The 18,550-nt window shown below is 46.0% G+C and overlaps 1 protein-coding gene across 21 annotated transcripts in view; it reads right to left on the bottom strand.

Annotated features, from left to right (window-relative positions):
* Window positions 1-136: 136 nt before the first annotated feature.
* ppfia1 (PTPRF interacting protein alpha 1) overlaps window positions 137-18,550 on the bottom strand; it is a 125,330-nt gene continuing 106,916 nt past the window's right edge. For 7 of the 21 annotated variants that reach the window (XM_077232491.1, XM_077232487.1, XM_077232490.1 and 4 more), the window contains 9 exons: window positions 17,330-17,530; window positions 16,367-16,429; window positions 16,223-16,249; window positions 15,361-15,536; window positions 13,872-13,969; window positions 13,497-13,672; window positions 9,001-9,069; window positions 8,773-8,932; window positions 137-1,241 (listed from right to left, as the gene is read on the bottom strand). In XM_077232491.1, the coding sequence (XP_077088606.1) occupies window positions 1,159-1,241; window positions 8,773-8,932; window positions 9,001-9,069; window positions 13,497-13,672; window positions 13,872-13,969; window positions 15,361-15,536; window positions 16,223-16,249; window positions 16,367-16,429; window positions 17,330-17,530 (1,053 nt within the window). In that variant the 3' untranslated portion in view covers window positions 137-1,158. Of the gene's footprint in view, window positions 1,242-7,836; window positions 7,902-8,772; window positions 8,933-9,000; window positions 9,070-13,496; window positions 13,673-13,871; window positions 13,970-15,360; window positions 15,537-16,222; window positions 16,250-16,366; window positions 16,430-17,329; window positions 17,531-18,550 lie in introns of all 21 variants that reach the window. The other 14 variants (XM_077232493.1, XM_077232492.1, XM_077232488.1 and 11 more) reach the window with 3 other exon arrangements.

An 18,550-nucleotide genomic window follows, 5' to 3' on the forward strand; every position in this document is an offset into this window, starting at 1 on the left:
CATTTAGCGGATGCTTTCTTATCCTGCATGTATAGAATGGTAGTTTATCACCTTGTGCATTGAATGAACCAGTGGGCAGAAATGGATAAAACAAGACTTCGGAGAACAAATAAGAAAAGATTCAGGAAAAATCATCTGTTCATAAAGACTTATTTTTATTGGCAGTGGAAAATAAGTTTCAGTATTTTATTGAAATGAAATAAATAATACTGTGATAAAAATAGTTCATAAGTACTTAGACTGTACATTATTTCTATTACAGGACCAGAAGATTTATTTAAATAAAGGACAATAAAAAGATAGTAACATGACTTTAATTGTACACAAGTGACTAAGAACGTAAAATTACAAAATCAAGAAGACTGGGATATGATTCCAGCCTGTGCCTTTGATATCATCCAAAAATGACAATTCCTACATTAAGGCTGATACATACGATATCAAAAAGGGTAGTTGAAAACAGAAGGAGTGGCTACAAATGTAAGGCTTGATTACAGTGGTGAGAATCACAGGGTTTGAGGAGAGAGAGAGAGAGAGAGAGAGAGAGAGAGAGAGAGGCCACTGGAGGATTGGTCCGTCAGAGAAACACACACACACTCAATCGTACACACACACGTAATGAAGCACAAAGGGAATGGATAAACAGTGACTTTCAGCCAAAAAGATCCTAGAGAGTCCTGGCATCAATATCTCATCTGTAGAAAGATGTTTTCAAAATAGCCCTCATAATTATTACAAAGTATGGCTTATCCAAGGGTCTGATTTTGGTATCACAGGATATAAAACACGAACCGACCCCGATATTCACACAATGCCATTGACACGGGGCACTTTCTCAGAATCAACAGGGAGACAAAAGAAGATTAAGAGTTTAGATCAAACACACAAAGTACTTTTAGCTGGAAGATTAAAAACAAAATCAATAAGTAGCCGATACGATAAAAATACTCATATAGAATGATAAAAATGAGATTATGCCTACAAACATAAATGTACATACTCTGGACTCGTGATATATAAATTACATCTAGAAGAGTTGAACTGGATTAGGACGCGTGAATTAAAAGCTGACGAGATAAAATCAAGCAGAAGCTGATATGAAACACTGAGTTAGAGAGACTGGAGGAATAAATAGAAGTATAAACCCGCGGGATAGGATTATGGGTCTGGAACCGGGAAAATCCCAAAGGAATGATGTGGAACTCCAGCATGACGGGGATCGTGCTCTTCAGCTGCGTCACCTGAGGGAGCAACGACATCATCATCATCATCAACTTCATCAACATCATCAACATCATCATCATCATCATCATCATCAACTTCATCAACATCATCAACATCATCAACATCATCATCATCATCAACTTCATCATCATCAACATCATCATCAACATCAACATCATCGTCATCATCATCAACATCATCATCATCATCATCAACATCATCATCATCAACATCAACATCATCATCAACAACATCATCAACTTCATCATCATCATCATCATCATCATCATCAACAACATCATCAACTTCATCATCATCAACATCATCATCATCATCAACATCATCAACATCATCATCAACATCAACATCATCGTCATCATCATCAACATCATCATCATCATCATCATCGTCATCATCATCGTCATCATCATCAACATCATCATCATCATCATCATCATCATCATCATCATCATCAACAACATCATCAACATCATCATCATCAACATCATCATCGTCATCATCGTCATCATCGTCACATCTGTGCACAAGATGTAGCGGAATATGGAAACAAAGTTCCCAAGAAAGTGCACGCGCAGAACACGTCTTTCTGTCCTTATAGCTAAAGGAGAAATCCCTGAAAGACTCGCGCTCCAAACCGTGTGTGAGACATCAGGAGAGTCTGCGCATGTCCCGAAGCGCTTCACAATCATGTCAGGGGTGTCTCCCCTACCAACCCCGGTATGCAGCATCCCCTTACATGATACGGCGGGAGCCCCAGTAAAATAGGAGAAAGAGCATTCGAAAACGATACTCGGTTACTAACGTAACCTCGGTTCTCTCTAGAGAGGGAACGAGTATTGCGTAAGTTTAGCTTACGCTACGGGAAAGATTCATCTTCTCGAGATACTGAAGCCAAAAAATCTCCTTAATTTTGTATTCATTGTCAACGCAGTGCAGCAGCTAGCGGACTTAGAGCAGGCCATCTCGCGTGCTCATTGGCTGCCCTGCGGGCAACTGCTGCAGCCTACCAGTGAGCCCGGCGTGACGTCACGGCCAATGAAGGGCGCCCGCGCCTTCATAGCGTCACAGCCCGCCAGAATGGGCGTGGCTTAGCGTATAAAAGTAGGGGCTGTAGGCTGACTTCCCTGATTTTTCGTCAACTGAAGCGAAGTCGCTCGTGGCGCGAGCACGGCCGGTTAAGCAATACTCGTTCCCTATCTAGAGAGAACCGAGGTTACGTTAGTAACCGAGTATCGTTCTCTTACGAGAGTTTCTCTCATATTGCATAAGTATAGCTTACGCTACGGGAACACTTTGTCAACGCCGTGCGCGCCAAGCATCCACCATGAGACCCCTAACTTTTAGGGGAACCCCATAAGTTGAAAAAATAAGGTGGCCAGCCACGCGGTACATAAGCACACATAGGGATTACAGAGCAGCGCGCCGGTCTGTATAGGCACATGGCACATACCCTACTAGTGCAGCTCAACCAGGAGAGCTGCGTCACGTGAGAGTGATCTGAGCAGGAAGATCTGGGCAGAATACACCTCTCCTTCAAACTGACAAAAGTTTAGCCTGCAAGGCAGGAACTTCTAGGTTATAAAACCTGACAAAGGTAGAAGGAGAGTTCCAGCCCGCCGCTACACATATGTCATGGATAGAAATCCCACTGGACCACGCCCACGGCGAGGCCACGCCTCTCGTGGAATGAGCCCTGATGCCCAGAGGGCATTGCAGACCTTTTGACGTGTAAGCAGCTGCTATAGCGTCCACTATCCATCTGGACAGGCTCTGTTTCGAGGAGGCGAGACCCTTGGTGTGCCCACCAAACGAAACAAAAAGCTGTTCTGAACGCCTGAAGGAGGTGGAGCGTGTAATGTAAAATCTCAGCGCCCTGACAGGGCAGAGGAGATTCACATCACTACTTGCAAATAATTTGCGCTCAGAATGGAGTGCCCATCACTTTAGGAACATAGCCATGTCTAGGTCTGAGGATGACTTTAGAGTCATTCGGCCCGAACTCAAGACACGACGCGCTGACAGACAGCGCATGCAGGTCCCCACACGTTTTACTGACGACAGTGCAGTCAGAAAGGCGGTTTCCAGTGATAGATATTTCAACCCCACGGAGTCTAGTGGTTCAAATGGAAAGGCTTTCAGGGCCTCGAGGAGCAATGAAAGATCCCACATAGGAACCGACGGGGGGCGCGGCGGGTTCATCCTTCTAGCTCCTCTAAGGAAGCGGATGACCAACTCATGTCTTCCCAGTGACTGGCCGTGCGTCGATTCTGCGAACGCTGCCACGGCCGCCACGTATACTTTTAGCGTTGATGGGGACCTCCCCTTATCCAACAGCTCTTGTAGGAAGGTGAGCAGATGCCCCACCCCGCATGTCCGTGGGTCCAGACCTCTGTCGGTGCACCATCCGGAGAACACCGACCATTTAGATGCGTAGAGCCTTCTCGTGGAAGGAGCTCTAGACTGCGTGATCGTGTTCATCACTCCTTCTGGCAGGGCAACGAGTAACCGTTGATCAACCATGCGTGCAGAGACCAGCGCTCTGGATGGGGATGCCAGATCGCGCCGCGACCCTGAGAGAGGAGATCTGCCCTCACCGGATTCGGCCACGGAGCTGTAAGTGACAGCCGTGCTAGTTCCGGGAACGAAATCTGATTCTCCCAACGCGGGGCTATGAGGAGCACCGAGTGGCACGTTTCCCTGATTCTCTTGATCACCTGTGGTAACAGCGAAACTGGAGGGAAAGCATATAGCGGGAGGTTTGTGTTAGCAAGCGTGAACGCTCTCTGGCGGGCACGAGACTTACATTCATAACCTGCTTTTTTGATTGTGTAACAGAGCGAGCAGATAGTGACAGACCTGTGGACACATTTCTTACATTCAACACTCGAGCGGCTTTTTTCTGCACTTTATGAGAGTGTGCTCTGTAAGTGACACGAGATTCGAAGTGCTTGTGTGTAGGGGTGAACACTGGGGTGTGGGCACTTTCACTACACTTAAAACACCAACGGCGTGAGCCGGACCAGACATTATACTCTTTTTATACCCAGATTTCTCTGGGTCGCTGTGAAAACGGCGTTTGTGTGCAGGCGAGAGGGTGAACAAACCGGCTCGTTGGCTGCTAAATGAACCACTGCAGTAGCCTGTTTGAAGGGGACTGAAAGGGAAATAAACTTTGACGGCGGTCCGACCGCGGAGGGACATGCGCGTCTTTTCGTAGGCGATGTGTCTGTTAGTAACCGTGAGCGCTCGTGAGCGGGCACATAACTTACATTCTTAACCTGACATGTATGAGGCTTTTCTGGCCGTGTGACAGAGCGGGCAGAAAATAGGCGTGAGCACAGAGTTGTGGGCACATTTCCTATATCTAGCATTTGAGCGGCATTTGCGAGCTTTATGAGGGTGGGCTCTGCGACAGACACGGGGGGTATCGTGTTTGTGTGTAAGGGTGAACACCGAGATGTGGGCACCTTTTCTACACTCAAGACACCAACGGCGTGAGGCGGATAACCATACATTATACTCACTTGAGATTTCTCTGGGTCGCCGCGAGAACGGGGGCGCGAGGGCGGGGAAACTCTCTTGTAACGTAAAGAGAGCTAGCCGCGCGGCGCTGTGCTCGCATCCTCCATCGAGAGGGCGAGGCTGCGTGTTCCTGGCCCAGGCAGAGAGCGCAGATGGGCGGTCTCCAACTCTGAGCGGCTCTGCACGAGCCATAGAACACGTGTTCTCCAAAAAGACGTCTCGCTTCTCTTTTAGGAAGTGTAGAACACAGAATACAGAGATAAAAGGATATGTCGCCGAATAGCGTAGCTCGCATGGATGGCTGAAGGTGGCTTCCTCAGCGCTGTCCTAAGCTGGCTGTTTCGCTTGTTCGACGATGGCGGTGCCTCTCTCAGATCCAGCGATGCGAAGAGCTCGCTGAAGAGACGAAAAATCAGGGAAGTCAGCCTACAGCCCCTACTTTTATACGCTAAGCCACGCCCATTCTGGCGGGCTGTGACGCTATGAAGGCGCGGGCGCCCTTCATTGGGCCTGACGTCACGCCGGGCTCACTGGTAGGCTGCAGCAGTTGCCCGCAGGGCAGCCAATGAGCACGCGAGATGGCCTGCTCTAGGTCTGCTAGCTGCTGCACTGCTTTGACAATGAATACAAAATTAAGGATAATTTTTTGGCTTCAATATCTCGAGAAGATGAATCTTTCCCCGTAGCGTAAGCTAAACTTACGCAATACAAGAGAACCTCTCGAAAGAGAACCAAATACACTAGATAGTGCACATGCACAGAAAACGTCCTTCAACCCAGCCAAAATAGTATACTTTGAAAGGCACACGCTCTCAACTGTAAGCGAATCAGAGCGATGAAAACTTAGTATACCTGGGTCCTTAAGGAACTGAAGCACCGGTAATGTGCTCATGACAAGCCACAACGGTCGTCTAATAAAGTTCCAGCGTGGAGTGGGAGTGACTTTGCTTCAGAGAAGGAATAAGTATCCCCTCAATCGGGCACTGATACGGCGATACAGATCTTTGTCTGCACCAAGCTTAAAATACTCGCTACTTCAACACAACACAATTCACTTTAAAATGCAAGCACTCTGTTTTGTAGCTTCAATCAACAGGTCGACCCATAGAGACCACAGTGCTGGCCGAGGGTGCAGAGTCTGGGTCCCTGCATAGGGAAAGACACCACAGTGTCCTTAACACCAACGAATGATGCTTGTGTACCATGTCTTTGCTGGCCAGCAAGAAGCCACCAAAGCCAGTGACAGACCCTTCTGCGTACAACAAAATCCTTGGCTATACATGCGACAGGGCATTCTCCCTCAGCGGGGCACTCCTGTCCATAATCAAGGCCCGTGTTTTCTGCAAACTTAAAAAGATCCGCATCGGCACTGCCAAAACCGATCCCAGATCTGCGTCACTATTCAAGTGTGCACACGTCACTCCAGGGGAGCCGCCGGTCTGCCCGTGTCAAGAGCATCCGTGCCACTTTCAGCTGGGAAAGTGAGGGAGTGAGGGAGAACCCCCTTGCCTGCTTCTATATGACTGTCGTATATCTTTCATTCTGAATAACACGTTTGCCCTGTTGGGCCAAGTGTTTAATTATCAGGGGAACTACTTTAGGTCGCTCTTACAGCACTGGCATCACCACTCTCCTCTTACTGTACTACTGCTATCAAGGCCATGAGCCCCAGCAGTCTTAATACTGTAAGAAGAAAACGTGCTTGCCTCCCCAGCCTAAAATCTCTCTAGACCGAGATTTAACAGACCGAGAAATAATAGCCATGTCTTCAGCCAGGAGCAGTTCATTTAAAGAGGTGAACAATCTGATGCTCTGCTGGCACAGCAGGGCCAACACTGCTTCTGCACATCTTGCAGATATGCACGGCGCTATAGGGACCTAAAACTTGTAGGCAAATCCCCTCGACGGAGACCTCAGAACATTTTCTGTGCTTCGGGTGGATTGTGGCAATATACATCAGCAAATCCACCGATGTAAGCCATACCCGAGGATGCAGAGGGCATAACCGGGGACACACTGCAAGCACACTGCAAGCACTGCAATGTGTTTGTTCATCTGCTGTAAATCTAAGATAGGGGGCAAAACCCTGCTTTTTTTATTAACGGAATCAACGTCTGAAAAACCTCTTCCTCCACCTTCGCTTGCTGAATCGCTTTTTATTTTTAGTACTGGGGAAGCCCTCTCGGACACCGAAGTTGCAGTTACCCCGCCAAAACCGAGGGGCGACGGCCCCACTGAAGAAGCCGCGGTGTTCGTGCGCGTGCGCCACCACGGCTCAAGGCAGACCGCTAGGATTCCTGGGCATCACCTAGTCCTACGGAACCCCACGTCCTTTTGCAAACATTGCTCAGCGGTATGTTGCATATCACTACAGTCCCTCTGTAGTGATATGCAGCTGTAATGAGTGTAAAGAGTGTGTGCGGATGCTGAACAGAGTTCTGCCCGTTCACAAAGCAGCTGGAGGTTTCCGGGCCACAAAAACAACATTCATCAGTGAATTTTATTCAAATGAGCACCAACAAGACCAATAAGGGCTAAAATGTATGCAGGCTTTAAATAATAATAAAAAGAGTTCCCGTTACTAGGGATGAGATCCGAAAACCAATAACTGATGAAATCCGAGAGGTTTCTGAACCATGTCAGTCTGCAAATCTGCTAAACCGTCCAGCGCTTCCGGGTTCCAGAACACCGGCTCATGGACTGTTTCAACGATATCAGGGATTTTGCTCATCTATAAGTAAAAGGATAATGTACATCTACCTCTTGGATTTCATTTTACTCATTTATTTATCATATATTTCATTACTCTTGAAAGTTCAATGACGTTGCTGCCTATGGCTGGTTCAGAAACCTCTTGGATTTCATTTCATTCAAAGTCTCTTCATTTGTGTTCCGAAGAAGAACGAAGGTCTTACTGGTTTGGAACGACATTCCGACATAAATTATTAATCTAAAGGCCGCTCTCAGCAGTGTGGGCTGCGGCGGGACGTTCACTAATGAGAAAGATGAGTATATGGGCCGTGAGTATATTGTCATCATGCTCAGATCATGTGAGTAATGAAGGCTCACCTGGTTAGATCAGCAGGAGTATGTTCTGACTGCGGCCGAGTCCAGACGCTGAACTCCACTCACACCTGCAGCGTCACACATACGCAGTAGTCACACACACACGCCAGCATGTTAAACGCACATAAGCGCTGACATAAGCTACACACACGTGCAGTGTTGCAATGCATTACAATATTGCGTTACTCCCAGAAAAAGTAATTGTGTTCGTTACTTTTTTTAAAAAGTAATGCGTTCTGTTACTTTTTCACACATGTGCTGGGCTTGCTTGTTTGTTTTTTAATAATAAAAAATATATATATTTTCGGGCAAATGTTAAGGCCCTTTCACACCAAAAGTGAAGTGAATAATCCTCAGGCTTAAGGAAATGCATATTTACTCCTGTACAGTAGAGGGCGCCACTCAAACAAACCTTTCAGTCATTCTGGATTAAAAAACAATAGGATACAGGAGAAGGGAGATCAACACGCTTATTTCTATATCTAATCTAAAGTAATTTTTGCTTAATATGGTTGAATTAGATCATTGAAGGTCAGCAGCAAATACATTCTTTAATAAAGTGAGATTAAAAACAAAGTATATTTGTGTAATTAAATATAGTTAATTATAAAAGTTTCGCATAAGAGATTGCATATTAATGGTGGTATTCAATTTTTTCGTGCAAGTGAGATGAGTAAATGCATGTTCACATTTAGTCTAGAACTACATTAACCATCATGTTCACACAGCGAATACAACTCCTCACTTTATTTCTCTCAACGTGGGGGCAGGAGAGCGGTCAGGCAATCAATGTGAAAAAGTAACTTACATATTTAGTTGTAAATTTGAAAAGTAATGCATTACTTTACTAGCTACTTGAAAAAGTAATCTGATTATGTAACTCGATTACTTGTAATGAGTTCCCTCAACACTGCACACGTGTAACGCTCGCTCACGTACCGTCCAGCTGCGGTTTCTTGGCCATCAGAGCGGAGTCGCCGGCGCTCACCCGGAAGCTAGCCGGCAGCGTGTCCGAGGCGCTCACGCTCATCCCGCGCACGTCTTTGGGCCGAAACTTCTTCCTCCAGGACGGCGCGCGTCGGAAGTTCTTGTCGTCGTCCTGCGGAGGAACAGCTGTGATGTGAAGCGCTCAGATCTGATAGTGTTAGACTGAAGAACCAGACTCACCTCGTCCAGTCTGCGCTCGGTGCCAGCGCCGATCAGGTGACCGTACTCGTGCTCCAGTAGCGCTCGCGCCTGCGGGACACGGCACAGTCAGCGCACAATATATCCAACGCAACCAGTCAAAGATTCTATTTCTATTTGCAAAGAACAGTCAAATGAGTTCAATGATCACTGAAATCTGACTGATTCAAACACAGCTGTTCAAATGAAATCTGATGGGATTTCGGCTATCGGATTGGACCAAATATGGAAAAAGAATTCTGAAATCTGATTAGAAATGAAATAAAACTAACAATTGCCAAATACTACCTATCAGGGTTCGTACAGATACTGTAAAATGAAATTCCAGGACTTTCAAAGATTTTTCAAGCACTACTTTTTTGGTTTTCAAGGACTACAATGAGAGATTTCACTTTTCAAACAATATATTTATTATCTTCCAAATTCTAAAAAAGGTAAATAGATAAAACAAAAATAAACTAATAAAACAAAATAGTACAAATAAAATGCCGTACATGCAATGACCTTAGAAACTTTCACCATTGAACGGATACTATGACAAGCATATTCAAAATATTTTTTTCCTTCCAATAATATCCCCATTAAAAGAGTAAAAGCTGTATCATATACCTGGATATTTATGAGAGCAATATCGCTCATAGCCATGCAAAATGGCTCTATATCTATATTAGGCGGGCTGCAGCGTTTATTTTGTGTGAAAAGATTGTTTTATCGATAAAAATACACACTCATTTTATTTCAATAATTCAACCACTTTAAGTACCTTTTCATAAATATGGATTTTTCAAGGGTTTTCCATGACTTAAATTTCAAAAAGTCAAATTCTAGTAATTCAAGCACTTTAAGCACCTTGTACAAATCCGGTACAATGTTTGTATCATGTACTATATATACATATTTCAACTTTGCACTTGATTTGTTTAAAGGGTAACTAAACACTAAAACAACCTTTTTTAGTTAATGATCTGTAAGAATGGAGCTTCATAAATGCTGTTCATTGATTCCAGTAAATTTTTTGACATTTGGGTTTAAAGTGTTTTAATTCTACAATATATGGTGTAAAAACGTCTGTGTGCTGCCCTCTTCAGGTTGAACGGTGGCGACTGCAGTTGAATTTTTCTATTGGATGTTTGCGGTGGTTCGTGACCAGAGTTTCCGGTACAAAAAATGGTGCCGGTCAAAGTGACCGGCAGAGGTTTCGTTTTACGGACATTTTGATGATATGCCTGTCAAATATCGCCTCTTAATTAGTCAAGTTGAGGAAAACTGGAGGCAGGCTATGTAACTTAAAGGGTTAGTTCACCCAAAAATGAAAATTACGTCATTAATGACTCACCCTCATGTCGCTCCAAGCCCGTAAGACCTCCGTTCATCTTCGGGACACAGTTTAAGATATTTTTGATTCAGTCCGAGAGCTTTTTGTCCCTCCATTGAAAATGTATGAACGGTATACTGTCCTTGTCCAGAAAGGCAATAAAGACATCATCAAAGTAGTCCATGTGACCTCAGTGGGTTAGTTAGAATTTTTTGAAGCATCGAAAATACATTTTGTTCCAAAAATAACAAAAACGACGACTTTATTCAGCATTGTATTCTCTTCCGGTTCTGTTGTCAATCCGCTTTCATGAGTCCGCTGACGTAAGACGAGCTGACGTGTGTCTGGTGCGCCCGAGCTTCGTTTACAGTCTGAGGGAGACGCACGCTGGAAACAAAACAATCTTCACAAACATGTCTAAGGATTTCGACACAGGGGAAGACTTGCATTTTTAACCAGACATATTTATTTGAACCCGAATACACAGATGCACCAGATACACGTCAGCAGTGTCTTACGTCATCAGCGTCACTGCGGACTCGTGAACGCGGATTGACAACAGAACCGGAAGAGAATACAATGCTGAATAAAGTAATCGTTTTTGTTATTTTTGGACCAAAATGTATTTTCGATGCTTCAAAAAATTCTAACTAACCCACTGATGTCACGTGGACTACTTTGATTATGTCTTTATTGCCTTTCTGGACAAGGACAGTACACCGTTCATACATTTTCAATGGAGGGACAAAAAGCTCTCGGACTGAATCTAAAATATCTTATACTGTGTCCCGAAGATGAACGGAGGTCTTACGGGCTTGGAACGACATGAGGGTGAGTCATTAATGACATAATTTTCATTTTTGGGTGAACTAACCCTTTAAAAAAATGACATAATCAGGTCGTATAGAATGTAACAGCAGTGGCGGCTGGTGATAATTATTTTTTGGGGGGGCGGGACGAAAATAAATACAAATAACTTTCAGATAGCTGTTTGAGGTCTCTTACCCCCGTTATTGTCCACAAAACTTCAGTGCCGACACGTTTCTTATGACAAGCGCGGGTGAAGCTCGTCCTCTGGCACTGGCTGCTGCTGGATTTGTAAATCGGCCTTGTGAAAGCTTTTTTTTGTAAATCAATGACGGGTTAAATTTGGATTAACTGCTGCCATTATCTCTACGGAAGTGATCAGCCTAGCAAGGTTTTGTCGAAGTCGCCTGCGCACTCGCAGTAGTGGCCCAAGAGCGTAAAGTTGAAAGACAGGTGACGAGAACCAATCAGATTGGATAAAATAACATGTTTCAAATTCTGATTCCCCAGGGACGGCGGCGCCCAGCGCCCTCTACTGACAAGCCGCCACTAGCCTAACTTTCAAATAGACGGAAAAAAACATGAGCGTCAGGTGGTGGTGGAGCTCTGGCTATGGACATCCGAGGCTTCAGGCGTTCCTGATCCACCATCGTCCATCGCATCTGGCCTCTGAATAAAGCTTTTAAGGCTAGTCTGCAGGGGCCTGGCCATATTTGAAACGTCTCACTCAATCGTTCGTTGTTTAGGTCTATATTACAGCCGTTTTAGCCGTGCGCTTTATTTGAAATGCAGCATGCGATGTTGTTTAATAACATTCAAACGGTAGAGCCTGTTCCTTTATAACATAGCAAGAGGTCGGTGTATTTTTGCTTTATACATTTTAGGCTTAATCTCAAATTCAGATTGTGTTAGGGGGGCGGGATTATTAGGCAATTTTAATCTGACAATTTGACCGGAGAGATTTAATTTTGTCGGACATTTCATTTTTTCCCCGGCCAATTTTCGGTAATTACTGGACAACGGAAACCCTGTTTGTGACGTAGCGGTTGCAGGTGACGTAGGCAGGTTCCATACAGAGAGATGCGTCTCAGGTGCACGCCCCCCTCCGCTGGACTTTTCCAGCATTTTTCAAATATTGCCAGTGGGTGGAGTCAGGCTCTGACCAGGAGTTTAGTTACCCTTTAAGCATAAGTAGAAGACAAAATCTATTAAGTGAACTGCAGGTTATCGTGTCCGACTCTAAACGCAGAAGGAACGGTGCGTGTCTGAGCTCTGTGACCGGTGTCTGACCTCTGTCCTCTGTTTGACCTCTGACCTGTGTCTGACCTCTGACTGACTTCTGTGACCGGTGTCTGACCTGTGACCTGTGTCTGACCTCTGTGACCTGTGTCTGACTTCTGTGACCGGTGTCTGACCTCTGTCCTGTGTCTGACCTCTGTGACCGGTGTCTGACCTGTGACCTATGTCTGACCTCTGTGACCTGTGTCTGACTTCTGTGACCGGTGTCTGACCTCTGTCCTGTGTCTGACCTCTGACCTGTGTCTGACCTCTGTGACCTGTGTCTGACCTCTGTGACCTGTGTCTGACCTCTGTGACCTGTGTCTGACCTTTGAACTGTGCTTTATCTCTGTGACCTGTGTCTGACCTCTGACCGGTGTCTGACCTCTGAGACCTGTCTGACCTCTGTGACCGATGTCTGACCCCTGACCTGTGTTTGACCTCTGAGACCGGTGTCTGACCTCTGAGACCGGTGTCTGACTTGTGTGACCTCTGAGACCGGTGTCTGACCAGTGTGACCTCTGTCTGACCTCTGTGACCTGTGTCTGACCTCTGACTGACTTCTGTGACCGGTGTCTGACCTGTGTCTGACCTCTGTGACCTGTGTCTGACTTCTGTGACCTGTGTCTGACCTCTGTGACCGGTGTCTGACCTCTGTCCTGTGTTTGACCTCTGACCTGTGTCTGACCTCTGAGACTGACCTCTGTGACCTATGTCTGACCTCTGTGACCTGTGTCTGACTTCTGTGACCTATGTCTGACCTCTGTGACGTGTCTGACCTCTGTGACGTGTCTGACCTCTGTGACCTGTGTCTGACCTTTGAACTGTGCCTTATCTCTGTGACCTGTGTCTGACCTCTGACCGGTGTCTGACCTCTGAGACCGATGTCTGACCCCTGACCTGTGTTTGACCTCTGAGACCGGTGTCTGACCTCTGAGACCGGTGTCTGACTTGTGTGACCTCTGAGACCGGTGTCTGACCAGTGTGACCTTTGTCTGACCTCTGTGACCTGTGTCTGACCTCTGTGACTGGTGTCTGACCTGTGACCTCTGTCTGACCTCTGTGACCGGTGTCTGACCTGTGTGCACTGCGTCGGGATCTGCAGAAGCAGAGCCAAGGCGTTGTGGTCGAAGGACTCGTCCAGGGCGATGAGCGCTCCATGAACACCACTCTCCAGAAGATTGCTGGCGTAATCCTTCAACCCGATGGCCTGAACCCAGCTGACCACGCGCTCGTTCGACCACACCAGCACATCTGCGCGCACGCACACACACACACACACACACACACACACACACACACACACACACACACACACACACACACACACACACACACACACACACACACACACACACACACACGCAAGCGTTAGAGGACACTCGTTCGACCACACCAGCACATCTCACATCACATTACCAGAAAAAAAAGGAGAAAACCAACAAGCGCTCACCTTTGACTTCAACCTGTGACTCCTCACGCTTTCGCTCAAGGTCTTTCCGGTCATAGTTCAGTCGTCTCAAACACATTACACCGCACTGAAAACTGTTCCTACAGAGACAGAGAGTGCACCACAAACACAACACAAGTGAGGAGGAATCAGTGTTTGCCGTAAAAAACACCGGCAGGGTTCTGCAGGCAAATACCATTTAATTTATGTATGCATGTATGTATGCATGTATATGTATTTATGCATGTATGCATGCATGCATGCTTGTGTGATTGAATGCATGCATGTATGTATTTATGTATGCATGTATTTTATGTATGTATGCATGTATGGATGCTTATATGCGTATATGTATGTATGTATGTATGCATGCATGTATGCATGCATGTATATGGATGTATGTATGCTTATATGTGTAGGTATACTTGTATGCATGTATGTATGAATGTACACACACCTAAAGGATTATTAGGAACACCATACTAATACTGTGTTTGACCCCCTTTCGCCTTCAGAACTGCCTTAATTCTATGTGGCATTGATTCAACAAGATGCTGAAAGCATTCTTTAGAAATGTTGGCCCATATTGATAGGATAGCATCTTGCAGTTGATGGAGATTTGTGGGATGCACATCCAGGGCACGAAGCTCCCGTTCCACCACATCCCAAAGATGCTCTATTGGGTTGAGATCTGGTGACTGTGGGGGCCATTTTAGTACAGTGAACTCATTGTCATGTTCAAGAAACCAATTTGCAATGATTAGAGCTTTGTGACATGGTGCATTATCCATTATTATAAGTTGCTCTTCTATCAGCTTGACTCAGTCGGCCCATTCTCCTCTGACCTGTAGCATCAACAAGGCATTCTCGCCCACAGGACTGCCGCATACTGGATGTTTTTCCCTTTTCACACCATTCTTTGTAAACCCTAGAAATGGTTGTGCGTGAAGATCCCAGTAACTGAGCAGATTGTGAAATTCTCAGACCGGCCCGTCTGGCACAAACAACCATGCCACGCTCAAAATTACTTAAATCACCTTTCTTTCCCATTCTGACATTCAGTTTGGAGTTCAGGAGATTGTCTTGACCAGGACCACACCCCTAAATGCATTGAAGCAACTGCCATGTGATTGGTTGATTAGATAATTGCATTAATGAGAAATTGAACAGGTGTTCCTAAAAATCCTTTAGGTGAGTGCATGTATGCATTCACAAAATAACACAATTACCATTCATACTTGAAACAGCTTCACGTCTTTTTACCGTTAAGATACTTTTTGTAAAGCAGCACCAAAATACTGGTAAACCCCTGGAAATAACCTTCATGTCTCCTAGTTTTATTATCAGTAGTTTAATAGTCAGTTGACACGAGTAGTTCATTCCCTCATTAAAGACGTCAGGTGAATTAAATGTCATCTGGTTCGGTTCATGGCGTACAACAGCCCGGACTGGAAACGTAAGATGCATGAGAGCGCTATCTGACGTGACTGACCTGTGGAAGCTGTCCACCATTTTGAGCTGACCGCGGAGGTCTTTTTTGGTCAGGTGATCCAGCATACGAGCGTCCACCAGCGACTCCATGAAGTAGCTGCGGTACTGAGGCAGACCGAGGCTCGGCAGCCAGTCGTTCCCGATCCACTCGTGGTTCATGTCACCGTAGGCCAGAGTCTGAGCGCAAACACACACTCAGTCCGATCAAGAGCACAGTGAGCAAAATCTAACACTACTTACCTAAAAGAGACTTAATATTCAGTCACATTATTGATTTGACACTATCAGATGAGAAGAAAACGAACTGAATTGATCTGAATAATAATGACACTGCTGTCTTTTTAAAGCTGCTTTACAGCTGAATGTGAAGCTGATATTTGATCAAGTTTGCATTACTGATTGTTATGTTCTTGTAAGGCTGCTTTTAGACCATATTTACTGTATAAAGTGCGATAGAAATAAAGCCGACTTGACTAAAAATATAACGATATACATCAGAAGCAGAGTTGATTGATCATAATCTCATGACTTTACGAACATTAAACCATCATCAGATCCTGTTCTCAGTGAGATCCAGAAACAGAATGAGCGTTTCATAGAGCAAGACCAGCAAACACGGCTTTAACATGAAGAACTGCAGTGAATCTCAGCAAACCGTCGGGAGCACGTCCACGTCTCAAACCTCCACATATTCTCTGTCATGTCAAACTCTAAGCTTGATTTTCTTATTCATTTTGGTCTGATTCTGAAGTGAAATGTGACATGAACGTGTTCCTGACAGATCATGAGACATGCAAGTGTTGTGCAATAAAACTAAGCCATCAGAAGAGAGGCAGAGATGTGTGTGTGGAAGAGGTTCAAACCTGCGCCCAGCCGCCCTCCTCGTCCTCCTGGGGTTAGCGTGTTAGCAGGTTAGCATGTGGAGCGAGGGGAGGCGATCAGTAGCAGAAGAGCAAAAACGGTAAAACATCACACACACATACATACACACACACCAGCTGACTGACCGTGAGCGGCGTGGCGGCCAAACTCTCCATCTCCTCGTGTGTGAGCCAGACATTCCCAGAAGACTACATGATCCGTGAGTGAGGGAGGGAAACAAGTGAGGACAGATGGAGTGAAAGAGGAAGAGTGTGTTATTGAGCAGCAGGAACATTAGTGAAAGCGGTCAAACATCCAACAGGTGTTAATGTGTGAGGCATGCGAGAGAGAGAGAAAACAGACGCGTTTGTGTGTGTGTGTGTGTGTGTGTGTGTGTGTGTGTGTGTGCTGTCGTAAAGCTTGAGCTCTTCTGCTGTTCACCAACTCTCTCCTCTCGACCCCTGAAACTGGAGGATCTCGGATCTCAAACTCAGAGCAAATGCAGATGCACTTCATGTTGCGCAGCATTAACTGTCAATCAAAGGTCTAAGTGAACACAGTGCTGCGCTTTTATCTGACTCGATCTACTGCATCTGTGTTCATCATCACTCTGGATCCCATCCGGACAAAACCTGATTTTTGATCAAAATGTTTTCGACGAGACTTGCCCACATTCAAGTGTTGATAAAAAAGAATGCATTACTGGATGAATAAAATGTTTGTGTGTTTGTTTAAAAGCAGAGAGTTTTGATAAATTGAACAAAATATTCTGGTAGAAAAGTTGTGAATATAATTAAAATTCTGACTAGCAATGTTTTTTAGAAAACACTGGCAAGGAAAAAGTTAAATGTAGCGTTTGAGATTTGACAATCAGAAATCGTGATTTCTGTTTTGTGTTCATTAATCGTGCAGCTCGACATTACCCTACTTCAGTTTCTAAAAGCGTGAAGCTGATGTGAGACGGTTCATGTATCGTGTGTTGATGCCGGCAGCATCTACGGTGGTGATGCTGAGGAACACCAATATGGACATTAATCTGCAAACCCTGAGGACAGCTGATGTGTGTTTGAGTGTTTGAGCAGATCATCTGAAGGCCAGCTGTTTCCTACCGTTCTGGAGGTCGGTGGCGCCGACGGGCTCGTGAGCGACATGATCTCCTGGATCGCGAGGCGTAGTTTGAGGCGGTGGAGAGGGTTGCTGATGCCAATCTCGCGCTGGATCTCGGTGTCGGACAGGGCAGACATGATGGCTCCGCTCTTCACATTGGCACGACACGCGGCCACATACCATGCAGGCATCCCGACCCACAGCTGAGAAACAAAAAACACACACACACACACACACACACACACAATCATCTGGACATGCTGCTCTAGTCAATATTCCTGTGCACATGACACACTTGCTTATGCGTTATGCTGGACTAACTGGGCTGGGATAGTTCACCCAAAAATGAAAATTAGCCCATGATTTACTCGCCCTCAAGTCATCCTAGCTGTATATAACGTTCTTCTGTCAGACGAATACAATCAGAGTTTTATTAAAAAATATCCTGGATCTCCCAAGCTTTATAATGGCAGTGAATGGCTGTTTCTGTTTCATAAAAGTGCATCTGTCCATCATAAAAGTGCCTCTGTCCATCATAAAATGGCGAGTGTGTGGACAGGCGTGTGTGTGTGGACAGGCGAGGAGTGTGTGGACAGGCGTGTGTGTGTGGACAGGCGAGTGTGTGTGGACAGGCGAGTGTGTGTGGACAGGCGTGTGTGTGTGGACAGGCGTGTGTGTGTGGACAGGCGTGTGTGTGTGGACAGGCGAGGAGTGTGTGGACAGGCGAGGAGTGTGTGGACAGGCGAGTGTGTGTGGACAGGCGAGTGTGTGTGGACAGGCGCGTGTGTGTGGACAGGCGCGTGTGTGTGGACAGGCGAGTGTGTGTGGACAGGCGAGGAGTGTGTGGACAGGCGAGGAGTGTGTGGACAGGCGAGTGTGTGTGGACAGGCGCGTGTGTGTGGACAGGTGTGGAGTGTGTGGGGACAGGTGTGGAGTGTGTGGGGACAGGTGTGGAGTGTGTGGGGACAGGTGTGGAGTGTGTGGGGACAGGTGTGGAGTGTGTGGGGACAGGTGTGGAGTGTGGGGACAGGTGTGGAGTGTGGGGACAGGTGTGGAGTGTGGGGACAGGTGTGGAGTGTGGGGACAGGTGTGGAGTGTGGGGAAAGGTGTGGAGTGTGTGGACAGGTGTGGAGTGTGGGGACAGGTGTGGAGTGTGGGGAAAGGTGTGGAGTGTGGGGACAGGTGTGGAGTGTGTGGGGACAGGTGTGGAGTGTGTGGGGACA

The sequence above is a fragment of the Siphateles boraxobius genome, unplaced genomic scaffold, assembly GCF_051911475.1.
Source record: "Siphateles boraxobius isolate OS27281-9 unplaced genomic scaffold, OSU_SipBor_1 172, whole genome shotgun sequence".
NCBI lineage: Eukaryota > Metazoa > Chordata > Actinopteri > Cypriniformes > Leuciscidae > Siphateles > Siphateles boraxobius.